This window comes from Epinephelus fuscoguttatus, linkage group LG12, assembly GCF_011397635.1.
Source record: "Epinephelus fuscoguttatus linkage group LG12, E.fuscoguttatus.final_Chr_v1".
NCBI lineage: Eukaryota > Metazoa > Chordata > Actinopteri > Perciformes > Serranidae > Epinephelus > Epinephelus fuscoguttatus.
In genome coordinates, this window is record NC_064763.1 from 28357925 (window position 1) to 28373621 (window position 15697).

Here is a 15697-nt window from a genome sequence, read left to right on the forward strand (position 1 = left end):
TAACAGGCTTTTCCCAGAAAATCCCTTTATAGATTTACCCTGAACACTATTCAGAGATTAAGGTGAGGGTAGGGGAAATAATCCAGGTGTTTAAACAAGATACTGTCTATTGTCTGTGTCTTTCAATTCAGAGTTATCTGGGCTTACTTGACTAATTACTGGAAGTGCATTTAGTGTAAATAGAGAGTGTAAAAACAAATTAAACTGACATGTTGCAAGAAGAGGAAGGTTTTCATGTTAAGGTAAAAGTTAATGTTTCACAATAGGTCCATGTTGGCTCACACCTCCAGCAGCAAATCTTTCTCTGTGAGCTCAATTCAAGTCTTCGTTGTTGTGTGAGTCTGTGTCATTGAGAAAGAGAACAGCTGGAAGAAGTACAGTAAGTTAACAGCTGTAAAAATGTGCCAGCACAACTCATATAGCTGAATATGTGCCCTCATACTTTATCTACTTTTTTGTTATGCTTTTGAGGTGTCAGCAACTGTCATGCCATGTAAATAGTTATTAAATATCTGTGATGGGATGACTGCAGAGGCACATGAAAAATCGTATCATGAAAAACTTTTTTGTGTAAAGAAAAATGCCCACCTTCAAAGCTGCCCGGCAGTAAAGTACAACAGCTAATCATCACTACAAAGCTCTGTTGCCAGTGTCACATGATTCGAAGGAAAAAGAGGGAAGGCTGCCAGAGCCAAACTGGCCAATCAGGTGACTGTTTCATAATCCCAGAATGAGCTAATCACCCCCCAATGAAAAAAAATCTAGTTCCTTTTTCCATGTAAGCGAAGCAGTATGATGATAAAGCACTCACCAAACAGAACAGCAGCGGCTTGGAGAAATGAAACTAAGGAACTGATGCTGATGTTAAAATAAAATGCATTTTATTAATAGGCGAGGATGATAAGCAACAGTTTATCTTGTTGTATACTTCCCCTTTTACAGGTGGGTGAGACACGCTACATCAAAAAAAAAAAAAAAAAATGTACAGCTCTTACAGTGTTGTGTCGCAGCAGATACTTGTTGTGAAATGGATTATCACTCTTCTTCTTTTGCTGTTCCTCACAAATGGCTACAATTTCCCGATCCCTGACACTTAAACACTCATTTCCTTTTTATCATAACAGGAACTTGATGGGTAAGTGTCAGAAGTGTGGGAGAGGGAGAGGGAGGGGGAAACACTCCTCAAAATACAACATTTGGACCACATCATACCACCTTTGGCTCCCTCCACAGACCTCAGGTAAAAAGATCTGAGTCTCCACAGGACCTGAGACAGATATGAGAATATCCGGTCACATTCACAGCAGCTGACATTGTGTAAAATATACTGCGAGGTATTGCGATGGCGACCAGGAAGGTTCTGCAAGATCACATAATAACAAAACCCAGAAAAAGCGGCCTTGTGTCATAGCCTGGTAGAAACACTACAACAGCTTCACACTGATGATGACAGTACGTCTGTGGTTCAAACAAATGACTCAGACATGAAAAAACCCAACGCTTCTCTGTGTAATTAGCTGATTCACTGACTGCAGTTGTGTAGCACTAGCTGAGCCTTTATTTCTGCTTGGTTTCCTGGCCTGGCGTCAGCTGGATGTTTGGAGGCCTCAGGTTCCATGGAGGTCAGAGGTCACGAGGAGTCCTGCCTCGTTCGAGTGGTCACACAGAGCCTCTCCAGCTGCTGAGCACGCTCGTTGTGGACAGTCACCAAGGTGCGGTTCTCCTCTGTTAGACGCCGAAACTCCTCCTCCAGACGGGCGATCTCCATGGCAACCTGCTCATCTTCCACCATCTCTGCCAGCAACTTGCGCCTAAACGAGGAGTGAAATAAAAATTTGAGCATCAAGTGCCAATTTTTACATTTAATCTTTTTCTGATTCACTTCTAAACACATAAACCGTGTAGTATTTCTTTTAAATTCCACAATTAATTAACTGTCAAGACATCTGTTTATTTTCATCTCGTCCCACTTTATCTTTTTTCAGATGTGAAAAGCTGGATACATTCCCAGCATTCACTTGGCTGGAGGCAGGAAAACACCCAGAACAGGTTCCCAGTTCAGAGAAAGGCAGAGTTGCAGACGATCACTCACATTTATATCTATGAGCAATTTAGATTCTCCAGCTGTCGTGTTTCCAGGATGTGGGGGGGGGGACCAGAGAAACCAAAACAAACACTAAACAAACTTACAGGAAGAGCTGAGCTGGGGAAAAAACATCGATCCTTCTTGCTGTTGGGCAACAAAGCTAACCAATCTGGAATAAGTAAATAAGACATTTGTTGGGTCATGGTCAAATACAGCGTATTTTCATGATGCACAGCACAAATTGTTCTTTATGCAAAAGGAAGGATGGTGTGCTGGTGTTTGGTACAAACCACAATTATGAACAAACTGGCTAATGAAGACCAGCTACAGCACAGAGTACTATAACAAAGGCTGCACATAAGGTTTACACAGTTAACTGCAGTTAACTACATAACCAGCTATAGGCAGATTTAACGGTCTCCCTGAAGACAAAAGACCAAGGCGAAATCGACGATTTAGTCCGTTTTATGTTTTATTGCTCACTAGTGCAGTGCCCACTCAAAACCTGCCTGTTCGAAACAAACTGATTGCTTGGCCTCTAGTATTGCTGCTAGCAGCTTTTTTGAGAGCATCTCATCCCATCACCTTTGCACTCGACACTGGGCTTCCTTGGGTCCTGAGTAAAACACCTGCTATGACATAGCTGCCTCCCCTTGCAAAGCTAGAGTCTGTGTGCCATTTGCAAACAGCTGGCTGTTTGGGGCCAGGCTATTTGAATGAATGAATGAATGAATGAATGAATGAATGAATATGTCCTGTAGATCTCAAGAGCTTGCACTCAACAGAGCATTTTGTTGGATTGACAGCAATACACATGCCAAGTGTGAAGTCGACTGGATTAACAGCGGTGGTCAAGTAAATCAAAGACAGACATATATACATACAGGCAGACAGACTCCTACCGTTTTTTTGTGATACATGATGACTTAAAGGAGCAGTGTGTAGGATTTAGTGGCATCTACTGTTGAGGTTGCAAATTTAAACCAACCCTTCCCTTAGAAACTACAGCGTCCTTCAGGTAATATAAAAATGTGATTGCCCCTCTAGGCCCAGTGTTTGGTTTGTCTATTTTGGGCTGTTGTAGAAACATGTCAGTGCTACACGATGGGTTCTGCGGAAAAGAGTAATTCTGAGCTTACAAAACCACAATGATTCACACTAATATGTTTTTCATTTTTACACAGCATTTGTTTCTGCCCACTCAGACTGGAGTTTTCAAAGTAAAAAGAGCTTGAATGCTTCACAATATTAATCAACGTAAACTCTGTGAGCTGTTTTTTACAGCCACTGCCTGCTAAGAGCGAGGTAACAATAACTAGCTCTCCTCCTGCTGATTTTATGTTTATGTTTTCTGTCCACATACACTTCTCTCAGTAGTTTCAGGTGTTTAATATGTATATTATATTTCATTTATGCAAATAGACTCCCCTTAATCCTACACACTTCCTTTAAGGGCAACACTTTTACTAAAATATCCCTCATTTCAGATGAGTTAAGAAACTTGACTTGTATTTTACAAAGTGTGTTTTTCATGGCAGATGGTTTGACGTAATGCTATTTGCAGAAGTTGTGTTCTTGTCTTACCATTTTTCACCACTCCAATGGTACTTTTGGCATCTGGTAAGTCCACGTGTTAGTATGTGCATAACACAATAAATCACATAAAGTAAAAAAATTTTTACCCCGTGCCAACTATCTACTACTGAATTGAATGACCGCAGCTCTGGTTTAGGCAGGATGACCTGACTTTGCCTGGCAAGCAGTGATTTCACACTCTGGGAGGAGATCAGCCTTTGGACTTTGAGAGGCAGTGTAAGCACACACGCACGTACATGTATGTGTACAACGTGCGTGTCATGGCCTCTCGCCTGAGAGTGTGTGAATGTCAGTGCTGAATTACAGCTGGTAAGTGCCAAGTCACATAACAGTAGCATCAACAAAGAAGGAAAGGAGTCTCTCCTCTACAATACAGGCTGTCAGTGGAGCTTTAATGGCATAACTATGACAGAGGATAACTATGCTGGTTTTTATTTAGTGAAGGTGACGATGTTAAATGATTTAAAGGCCCAAATCTTAATTAATTTAACCATGCAAATTTGAGCTAAATTCACACACACATTTGATGAGTTTGCCAGAGTAATGAAAACATGTTTCCAGCTCTATTTAAAACCACTAAGATAACTAAGATATAATTTTTCTCCAGGGTTCGCTGCAATCTGAGAAGGATGATGTGAAGTGTTTTCAGTTTTCAGTTTGGTTAGTGGGGCTACACTTTTTGCAGTTGGAACACAAAATAACCCTTTAAATCTTGTTGTAAACAACCTGTTCTCATGTTTGTTTAAATAATCTTTTAGTAAAAATGGTACCCAAAATGTCAAATTTATGTGGCAAAACTGACCCTCTTGAGTCCAAAATGACCCGTCATTAACAATCAGCTTTTTTGAATAATTCACCGTTTGATTACAATGGACTATTCATTTGAAATCCTCTTATCCAAATACCTATGGACCATGTTCAGATGATTCATTTCCCAAAAGACCAGAATCACACGGAAGAAGCAATGATGAAAGATAGATGCACCTGCGTTGTGGTGAAACTATGACGTTTATCTAATCTCATGTTATCTCTGTGTATCTTCAGCCATAATCTATTTTCAGTTTTTACACATTTCTCTAATACTGGTGATTCTGTCTGAGTTGGTGAGCATATCACTTAATTCACAGTTTTTGCGTTACGTGATTGTGCTTAACTGTAATTAAAGTGCAGCTTTTTAAACCACCTACAAGCAAAATGCAATATGATTTACAGTAAAAGATCAGTGATTCGGACGAATTGCTTTTGTGCTGAGTTTTGGGTTTCTTCATTGGAAGCATGTTGAAACATGCATGTGCATGTGTATGTGGGTGTGTGTGTATGCATGTTTGTGTGACAGTGAGAAACTGAAAAAGGGGAAGAGATCTTTCTCAGTCCAAAAGAATCCATCCGGAAACCAGAGAAGCCACGCTAAATCTGATTTGAACTGTACTGAACACTTTTTTTGCTTATTCAGTGAAATGTAATACACTACCACATTTGTTTGTTTTGTCTTTTCTGTGTATTTAAATATGTAAAGATCTGGAAAAAAGTATAAGGTAAAGAAACATTACCCTGTGTACCAAAAGCAGCTAATATGGAAATAAAGGTATTTCTGTAAGTCAGGTTCTTACACTCTTTTGCAACAGGGCTATTTCTTGTGTAATCTCTTTGCATCATGATAGCATCAGTACCTAAATCAGGCCTAATATTAATGTCTGAGTAAAAGTTTCCAACACTCTGATGTAAGGGGTTCTTGCACTTTGACCATCTTTGAGAAAATTGACATTTTTGTTGACATTATGTTGGTGGAATAAAGTTCAGTTTATCTGGCATTACAGGACTGATTGTACCGATCGACTCTGTAAAATTTCAATACTTGTAAGAGTTAAAATCCACTATACAGATGAGTGCCACAGTTTATATGTGTTTAATACTGGCCAGACGCAGACTGAGACAGACTTTGGAAAATCCCTCCGCAGTGTGTCAAAGTCTTGTTCCTGTTGCAACACTCCACTGTATGTCTAAAACTCTTCTGTCATTCTGTGTGTAATCATGTGGGAAGTAACATCACTTTCATTGTATCAGACATGTCTGTTAATGGTTGACAAATAGCACAAAGTATCAAATAATATTTCCATGGAAATATATTTGATGCCTTATTAATGAAGTATCAGTATCGGTGATACCTTGTGTGGTATTTTTAGCATCGGTGTAAAAGCACAATGTGCGGTATTGTCTTCACTTCTGTCTCATTGTGTCTCACTTTACTTTTAAGTGTGAATCTGACTCGTGTGTGTACGTGTCAGTGGATGTTGGCATGAGCGACAGCGTGAAAAGAGAGAACCAAGAGTTTCTACCGCCCTGACTCATCATGTTCTTATCTAAACTCAAGGCTATACTCATCCCATCACAGTCTGCCTGCCTGCCTCTCTATTTAGGAGCTGCCAAGTGGTGTGTGTGTAGGTGTGGTGGTGGGGTAAAACCAAGGGCCTTGAAAATCCTACTGCTAAGACTACCCACAGCTGCTGAGGGCACAGGGGACACTGTGCACTGTGTGTGTGTGATACACACCCTTGTTTATGTGCAAGCATACACAGTAGATGCATTAAAGCATACAGCAGGTCTCACTCAATTACACCTGACAGGGCTTACAGTTAGTGTGATATCCACTTGAGCGAAAGGTGCTCCTTTTCAAAAATATGATCCAGATTCAAACAAAGAAATGCAGTTTACAGTGTAACGTCATCCACACTGTACATCACACATGCTTGATGCTGTTTCTAATCTAAAAGTAATTATAAGAAAAAATAATAAAAAGAAGAAAATTCATCTGAAATATAAAGTTTTACACTACCAGCTGTTCAAATATAATCTTAAGGAAACTGCTCTCAGTGGATCACGTACTGAATGCTGAATGAAAGCTATTAACATGTGCCATCTGGTGGACAATTTGATCCAAAATGCCTTGCAGTCATACTGTACACGTGCTTGCATTTTTATCAAAGGTGGCCGCAGTGGGGATTTAACTCCTGAAGCTTGTAAGTTTATGTTCCAAACATGCACCTACAAATCATTTTTATTATAAGAAATCCTCATTTGTTCTCTTGAATCAATGTTGATTGCAAGTGGCTACTGGAATATGTCAAAATGCCTCTTCCTTGTAATTTTCATGCCATCTCTGGCCTGGAATACAACTAACATTCTGTCAGTATATACCGTAAGGTTTGACATGTCTTCTTCTGGTTCAAGCAGTGACAGCCAGCCACAAGATCTCCTGTTTGGATGTGTTAAAATAACAACAACAACATTTACGAGACTTACTTGCGGTCCTCAAGCACGGCGATCTCGTGTTTGACCTGGTGGAACTCCCTCGCCATCCTGCAGTGCTCCTTGTAAACCTGAACGCTCTCTCTCAGAGACACACAGGGGGGCACTGGCTGCAAGAGGTCAGAGAGAGAAATGTGACATCAGAGAGAGGCAGCATTAGTTTAGACCTATGAAAAGCCAAATAGATTATAATATATAAAAAAACAGATTGTATTAGACAAAATGCTTCCAAGGAAACTCCCTGAAATTATTTCTATGTACAGCTTAAAGCTGGGGTGCAGGACTTTAATAGATGAATAATCATTACGTTACATTCAAGCCCTGGTCAAACAAGTTCACACAATGCTCATCAAGCCTATCACCACCATGGGAAGCTCTGTGTATCTCTTGGTATACAAAGTTTTGGTATCAGGTGTCTGTGGTGACTGGACCAGCCAGAGCGAAATGGGGGGAGAATAATTTATTCATTTTATTCATTCTGTTTGGCACTGCTTTTCATTTTGTTTTCTCAATGCTTCATCTGTATGTGCACGATTCTGATGATGTGTTCTCCTGATACTATGTGTGCTCAAGGGCCGAGAGACCATACCGACACACCAGTGGCTAGGAATATGGCAGGAGCAATGGCGGAAAAATCGTCCAAGAAAAGTTCCTGGAGTGGATGCTCCAGATAAAAAAGAAACTCTGCCTTCAGAGGAAGGATTAAAGTTTAAAAAAAAAAAAGACTTGAAAAGAGTGCTCTTGGGGGCAGAGGGGAGATGCAGCATATTCACCTGCAGACATATCCTATAAAAGCACGCATCAACAGTGTTTATGTAATTACTTTCTGTGCCAGAGGGGGGAGACAGAAGCTCCTCACTCCAGCTTTATTGCTCAAAAGCTGCTAATTCCTCAAACTTTCGTGACCCTCTGACCTTTCCCACAGTGCCCCAGTACCACCATTGTCACGTACTTTGATACACGACAGGAAAAATGTCCATAAAATTTGCTGCAGATATCACCACTGGTGAAACATGAGATTGATGTGCTTGAGGAGCAAGTGAGACCTAAACTGACTTGTCTCCATACTACTTGTATGAGATCTATAAATGCTTTATAAGTAGAAAGCCTGACCTTGTGGCGCTATGGTAGCGTGTGTGATGCCAGATCGGAAGATTGCATGCTCAAATCATGTCAAGGTCACAAAAAATAAACAAGTTTACAATCCCAAAACATTGAAAGATTTAAAAACTTGGATAAATGGAAGCCTTGGGTCCAGTGTATGAAAGCCATCATTCACTGACTGCTGTATTGTTCTCAATTGATACTTTTAATAACGTACTTCATGTGAATCCGGCCCTGACACTCACTGAAGGGTAATTCAGTGACAACACTAATAGTGGAGAAAAGCACACACACTGAAAACATTTCCAGGGTTGATAAACTAAACGTATGCTTAGTTTTTAATCTACTTCTTTTATTTTTATCAAATTGTTTTATCTACTTTTCCTGCGTCCAGCTCTTTCTTTGAGTGAATGACCTCCAGAATGATTTCTGTGGCCTGGCCTTCAGCTGTGAATTAGTTGTACAGTAATGGGAGACAGCAATAATGTCAGCAATGTACATATTTACTGAGTAATAGTGTTCAAAAGAAAGCATATTTCAAAGAGGGGATTAATTTGCCATTGCATTGTTTGACTATCCATCAGAAAAATATAGCACTAAGCCTCAAAACAGACCCAGGCATGAAATGCAAAATGCAATGCAAAATGCTAACAGCTTTTTTTTTTTTATGTTAAGTTAAGAGTACAGATTTAGATTTTCCTTTAAAAAGTACATAATAGTATTCTTTAAAACCCAGTGCCTTCTGCCTCTCTTCTCTTGTGCTGCCCTGCCAACAATTCAGGATGTGTTTAATGTATGTGATGCGACAGAATGCACTGTATACCTGTAGTCGCTGTTCGAGATCCGGGAAAGTCTGAGGGAGGGCCTCCACATCTTTTACATCTGTTGCAACAGAACACAGTATTTACTTATTACTATAATGAATCATATTTACGATGTCATCTATTACAAGTTGAACTACAAACACTGAATAACCAGTACAGTGATACAAATACTGTACGTGTTCTGTAGTAGAGGAAGAAGTATTAATATCTTCTACTGAAGTATAAGAGGCAGTATAACCGTAAAAATACTCTGTTACAAGTAAAAGTCCTGCACTCACATGTTTACTTAAATAAGCATGTGGAAGTACAAGCACAAAAATACACTTCAAGTATCACAAGTAAAAGTACTTATAATACAGAGTGTCATGTTATTATATATTTTGTATTTTTTGCTGTTTATTATTGATTAACATGTTAAAGGCATGTTAATATTGTTGATGGTTGGGGTTAAGGCTGAACTGAAACAGCCTACTGTAATTTGGCAGGATGCAACACATTTTTGAAAGGTGAAATGAGTGTCAAAATACCATTTAAGATGAAATATTGTTTTGTTGCAGGGGCGTCCTGGAGTACATATCATAGTATATAGACCTAAGAAAACACCAGTCTTTGGTATAGATCCCTGAAAAAGTCGTACCATAATCATTTTAACATGTAGGGAATAATGATGAAATAAATTATTCCCTTTTCTGTTGCAGATTATATCGCAATTGCAATATGAGTCAAAATAATCCCAATTAGAAATGTCTTTAAAAATCGCTCAGCCGTAGCTGAGGTGAGGCTAAATATTTTATATACTGTTGAGTATTCTGATCTATAACAACGCATCTGATGCATCAGATGATTATTATTGTTTACTAGTAACTAGTAACTAAAGCTGTCAGATAAATTTAGTCAGTAATAAAGCAGCAAAAGATTTAAATACAACCTTAACACTTAACCTTCAAACCTTCCACCACTCTTTTTTGGCTTGATCTCCTCCCTTCTGTTTAAGCACTCTATGATGATCAGCATGCAGAGTATGAAGATTATTTTGTCAAATTTAGGTTAGAATTATGTCGTGATACTGCACTGCAATACGGAGAGCATTGCAGGAAACTCTTGGCCACAAAAAAATGTGTCAGTCATGAGCTTTATCAGAGGATCTCAACCACAGGTTTGTCAGAGAGTTCTAGGGAATCCCCAGAAAAATGGGAAACAGTTTATTTTTATTTTTTAATTCATTATAGAAGTGAAGCTAAAGTGGGCAAGAGTCATAAGAGTGACTATCCTGATCACAGGTTTCACTTCCTCTGTAGTTATCTCCTCAACTGTAGTTGACAAAGATAGAATTTGAACCAAAATCTTTTCAGATGGAGATCCCTGAAGTTAAATCTTACCAAATGGGGGTTCGTGACCTCATGTACACTAATTTAGGGGTCCATGACATGAAAAAGGTTGAGAACCACTCACAATTTATCATGTTGACTGCTACTGTCGAAGGACAATTTAGATTATGTAGTTTATTTAATCAATAAGGTTTCTCTTCAGCATTAAAAACATCCACATGTTTAGTGATTAATCACCTACAAACAACATCCTGCAAGTTGATTTTTTACAGCATGCTTAATGACTTCATTTGATAAATCAACATCATGCCTAATGTCTTCTTAGATAAATTTATTTTATTAATATTGTTTGCCGCATGTTCTTGATGTACAGCCAAGTGAGTTGTCCTACAGGCAGTCGCTTTAATGTCTTTCTCCGCCTCATAAAATGGACCTAAATGAAACACTATAGGGGCCTCTTATGTGACACCACGACATAGCAACACAGTGCTGCACTTATAAATGAGCCATGTCCTCTTACTGTACAGCAGTAATGAGCTGTCAGACTGAAAGACATGCGGGGTAAGAATACAAACAGACAAACACAGTGGGCAGAAAGAACAGACAGGCCAGATGTATAGACGGAGAGGGTTTCAGACAGACGGGCTGCCAGACAGCCAGACAGATAGACAGACAGAAACAGACAGGTTGTCTGCACCAGCCTCTGCCTCGCCAGTAATGTCCCCCTGGAGTTGTGGAACACATGTGGAGAATCCTGGGATGATGCAACCTTCTAAAAGCAGAGGTATCAGTGGGCCAGCCTGCAGCCATGGGGCCAATTATGATGTGGAATAAATACAGTTCTCATGCTTAGGATTGACACAGTGTGGGGTTATAACTATGCCTGGCATGAAGTCATGAAGGGCCTAGAGGATGATCCCCAGACGAAGCACAGGTCTCAGTCCCCCCGCTGAGAAACATGAGTTCAAAGAGGCAACAACACGGCCGTCTAGGGAATATCCAAAATTTGATTTCAGTGGGTAGGGTCAGACTGTGCCTCAACAGCTTTGGAGCTACAACTAAAACAAGGTGTGTACGCATGCTACCAACTAAAGCAGGCCCTGTACAGTTACTGTTCCAATCCAAAAATGAACCAGCGCACAACTAGACAACAAAACTAATTGGAAAACGGGGTGAGACACAAAAGTGGAAACAAAAGAACAGCAACACGACTGATTACGAAATAAAAAAGTGATTCAGTAAGAGGACACACTGCCATGCGCGAATGACAAGCAGAATGTCATGGAGTTCAATGAATCACTGCTCAGAGTGGGATTTGAGTGTGTCGTTCCTGCTACAGCCCTTCATCTCACTTCCTAAAGAGAAAGACAAGGGGGATCAGAGATGGGCGGAGTAGGACTGGAAGTGTTAACTGCTTATAAATATAGGCCAGTGTTCTAAAAGCTGAACAGTGAATCAGGCAGCAGGACACTGTTAGTATTAGCGGGGAAACCTGACTCTGCCATTGCATAGCTGCAGCTGCTGTCCCAGTGCCTGGCCCCACTGTGGTAAAACATCCCCACAGACACTACCTTGCACTGTACATAGGGTAGATTGGATTGAAGATTAAAAGAATCAAACAACACTGGTCAAATGAAAAGGTTGCGCAATGGCTTGTCTGGATGCATACATGTGCGTTTTGCAAGTGCACAGCTGCGCACATGCATGTGTGGTTGGTTTTTTAATATGCTGTGGTCCTACAGAAATAGAGGGAGCACCTGTCTCAGCTACGGCGTAGAAGAATGAACACTGTTAAAGTGATAGGGTGTGATGGGGGGGGGGCTGCTCGGGGCAGATTGTGCCTGGTCTGTTTTGGTGGGAGGAATGTGGTGCATGTGTTCCACACATACTGGAAATGAAGTGAGAGTAGAGCCCCGAGCTTCGCCAGGTGTTAACTGATCACTTGAGTAATAGGTGTACGTAAACTCAAAATAAGTTGTTACGGTCATTTTTGAGATGCTGGAACACAAGTGTGTGTGAGGTGAGCCCATGGCGTGTGTGTGTGTGCAGTGTGTAAGTGCGTGTGTGTTTACCTGATGTGTCGTCGAGGCTGAAGGCGATTCTAACTTCAGATTTATCAGGAGACACTCTTCTGGTTGAGGTGATCATTTATCCCTTCATGAGGCCACAGGCACAAAACAGAGCTGTTAGCACAATCGAAAGGGTCTCAGGAAAGGCGATTGATGATGCAATGATGAAATGATTAGGCAATTAAATGGAAATCAAAAGCAATTTAAATAATCTATTAATAATTTCAGAGATATATCACAAAAAATCAGTGTTTCCAGCTTCTTAAACATAGTGATTTACTGCATTTCTCTATTTTATAAGAGCGTAAACTGTTGTTAGGACAGAGCGAGCAATTAAAGATGCCACCTCAGCTTCTGGGAAATCACGAAGGGCATTTTCTCACTATTTTATTTATAGACCAAACAATTTATCAGCAGATCAGTGAGTAGTTATAGTATCAGCTTTAATTTGATGTGTATCTGTTGTCCAACTGGACAATGGAAGGCATTTTTTTATTCCAATCTATTTCATGCAGCTGCAATGATTAATTAGTGGTCAACTATTAAATGAATCACCACCTAATCTGATAATTAATTGATTTGAGTAATTGTTTGAGAAAATAAAGTCAAAATTATCTGATACCAGCGACTATAACATGAATATTTTTCTGGTTATTTTACTCCTCTTGACAAAGTAAGCCATCCAAGGATGTCATTTAGGGGTTTTTCACTATTTTGGGACATTTATTACACCAAACAACTATTCGATTAATCAAGAAAAATAACTGACAGATTAACTGACAATGAAAATAATAGTTAGTTGCAGCCCTATTGTGATTTTAACCACACTTAACTAAATCCTGAACCCAGCAGGTGTTGCATTCAGTTGCAAGTTTGCAGACTCTTTGAGAGAGTACGTGATCAATCCATACCTAGAAAAGTATGGGGCCTCTTGAACACACACACACACACACACACACACACACACACACACACACACACACACACACACACTGCAGCCACCAGTTTCATCATGCATTTAGAGTTGCAGTGGGATTATATAATTAGGGAGCTTTGACAGACTGGCTCTGAGGTCTGGATTTTGCATGCCCCCCTCCAGTGTAGGTACAGGCTTTTTATATCAGGGCATTTGCCTGCTTTAACCCCAGTAAACCCTCTGTCTCACACAACAATGACCTTCTACAGCAGCAAATAAGCACTATTTTATCAATTAGTATATTTAAATAGTTGGAAAACGGTTGAAAGGTCAAATTTGTCAGATGCATTGCATTAAAATAAGACAGTATTATGAGTGAAACAGTGAAATAGTGCACATATTGATGGCATATGATCCACATAAGGATGGAGAGTTTATTAAAGACATATGGACTATCATTAGCATGCACTGCTGAAAAGGACCCATCATTGTTACCTGAAGCAGCACGAACCCGACCCAGGAAATTCCGTTCAATAAAGTTTAAAATCAGATAGCAGTGTCCGGCCTCAATACTGATTGTCTGTTCCCCGTCGGACCTCAGAAAAAGCGCAGGTCGTCTCTCAGCCGCTGCATGGCACAACTACCTCTCCAAGGATTGACCTCCTCTTCCCTCTTGAGACTCCAACTGTACTATTCTGTATTCAAAAGTTTTCCGACATAGTCGAGGCGGCCGTCCACTACACTGGTGCCAGCAGCTCAACTTTGCGTGGGCATGGACATGTTATCCACGGACAGCAGCCACGCGGCGGAGAGCAACACAACAGGGCGCAGGCAGTTGGAGGAATGCCGTCCGCTGTCCCCCTGTGGCGGCCCGGGCCCAATTAAATGTCTCAGATGACATGACTTTAGCCCGCAAAAATGCCCATAGCTGCAGCACTGTTTTGAGTGACACGGTCATGCCGCTGGGATGGTCTTTGGCTTTGCAATAGCTGTGCAATGAGACAGTTGCTCAGAATGAACATCTCATGCTATAATAGCTCTGGCGGAAGAAAATAGAGCATCCCAGTCTGTTTATCTTCTCGGGGGGTCATTTTGAGAATCAAGTGCAAGGGCAGGTCCACCTTAACCCTGGTGATATGGTTTTTTTTATAACTAAGGGGAGTTTCTTGAAACACATAAGCTACATCACACATTATTTAAAGGGACACTCTGCCGGATTTACACACAGGGTTAGTTTACTCATCTCAAGAAGGTACAACCCAGCCTGTGAGATAGATTTCTTAAGTCTGAAAAAACAACCCTGATGATGTCACTAGTCTGAAAAGAAAGGCCTGATTCAGGATTTAGAGATCTGTTTATATATATTGTGACCCATACTTAGGACTAAAAATTAGGATATCCATGCCTTTGTTGCTTTAATTTTGAAACTTTTTAAAATCTGCCTCACCAACACATTCTCACTCCTATATTGTCACATATTGACATTTGGTCATGGACTTTCCACATCCACAAAGGACGTGTAAGGTACCCTGGGTGCCTTGGTTGTTGATCTGGGACACCGCGTCAAGTTCTGCCTGTTACATGCATTGTCTTCTTTCAAAATACACTTCCTTTCTCAAAGGAAATTTAACATTTACATACAGTCTCTTTCAAAATAAATGCACTACGTCGGTACAACACCGTGACGCACACACGATTGGGTTTAGGCAACAAAACACGTGGTAAGGTTTGACAATAAATGCACATGGTTGGGTTTAGGAAAAAAGAACAGGGTTTGGCCTTAGAATCTTGAGAACACCGCTCTCTTGGGTGAAAGTCTGTTTTTTTGGACACATTCACCCCCACTCCCATCTGCCCCAGTTGGATTTTGCCTCCTTAACTTTCATCCTTGTCCCGCCGTGTTTCACCCTGATTGCACTGGGCACCGTTAAACTATAACAGCAACTGACTGCGGATGATGGCGACGTTAAGGGATACCTTTTTTTGTTGGTTTCTGACACCGCAAATCACTGCCCAAGCACCAGATTTTGATGACTTCTGAGTGAGACCAGGCTCGCCTCACGCAACCACGCATACATTTTTGGGACAGTTATGTCATTTTCCTGGCCAAAATGGTCCCAGTCAGACACAACAAGTGCAATGCAGGCTCTGAAATGGTTGTGATTAGACATATACACTGTGACATTCACTCCATATCCAAAGACTAATATTACTCAACAACCATTTTTGAGACATGAATAATAAGTTCATTCCATTAATGTATATCAACATGCAAATATATTCCATTGTCAGTGTTTTACGGTTGTGGCGTTTGACTCTATTCAAGCTGCCTTTGATTGCACATGGATGAAACAGCTTTCAGGGCTGTTCAGCATGAAGTTCACCCAGGAGAGTCCTGTTCAGGTCAGTGCTTGTTTATTATTTGGTCTTGTTAACATGGTAATGTTCCTATGACACTCATAAAGAAC

The 15697-nt window shown here is 40.5% G+C and overlaps 1 protein-coding gene across 2 annotated transcripts; it reads right to left on the reverse strand.

Moving 5' to 3' along the window:
* Positions 1-858: 858 nt before the first annotated feature.
* map3k7cl (map3k7 C-terminal like) lies at positions 859-14236 on the reverse strand. Of its 2 annotated transcripts, none has more exons than XM_049592000.1 (5): positions 13725-14236; positions 12317-12427; positions 8916-8974; positions 6983-7098; positions 859-1811 (listed from the first exon to the last, which is right to left on the reverse strand). In XM_049592000.1, the coding sequence occupies exons 2-5, from the start codon at positions 12390-12392 to the stop codon at positions 1631-1633; spliced, it is 432 nt and encodes a 143-aa protein (XP_049447957.1). In that variant the 5' UTR covers positions 12393-12427; positions 13725-14236; the 3' UTR covers positions 859-1630. The 2 variants fall into 2 exon arrangements, with proteins under 2 accessions (XP_049447957.1, XP_049447956.1); XM_049591999.1 differs by having other exon boundaries at positions 12317-12398; positions 13725-14229.
* Between the last annotated feature and the right edge of the window lie 1461 nt (positions 14237-15697).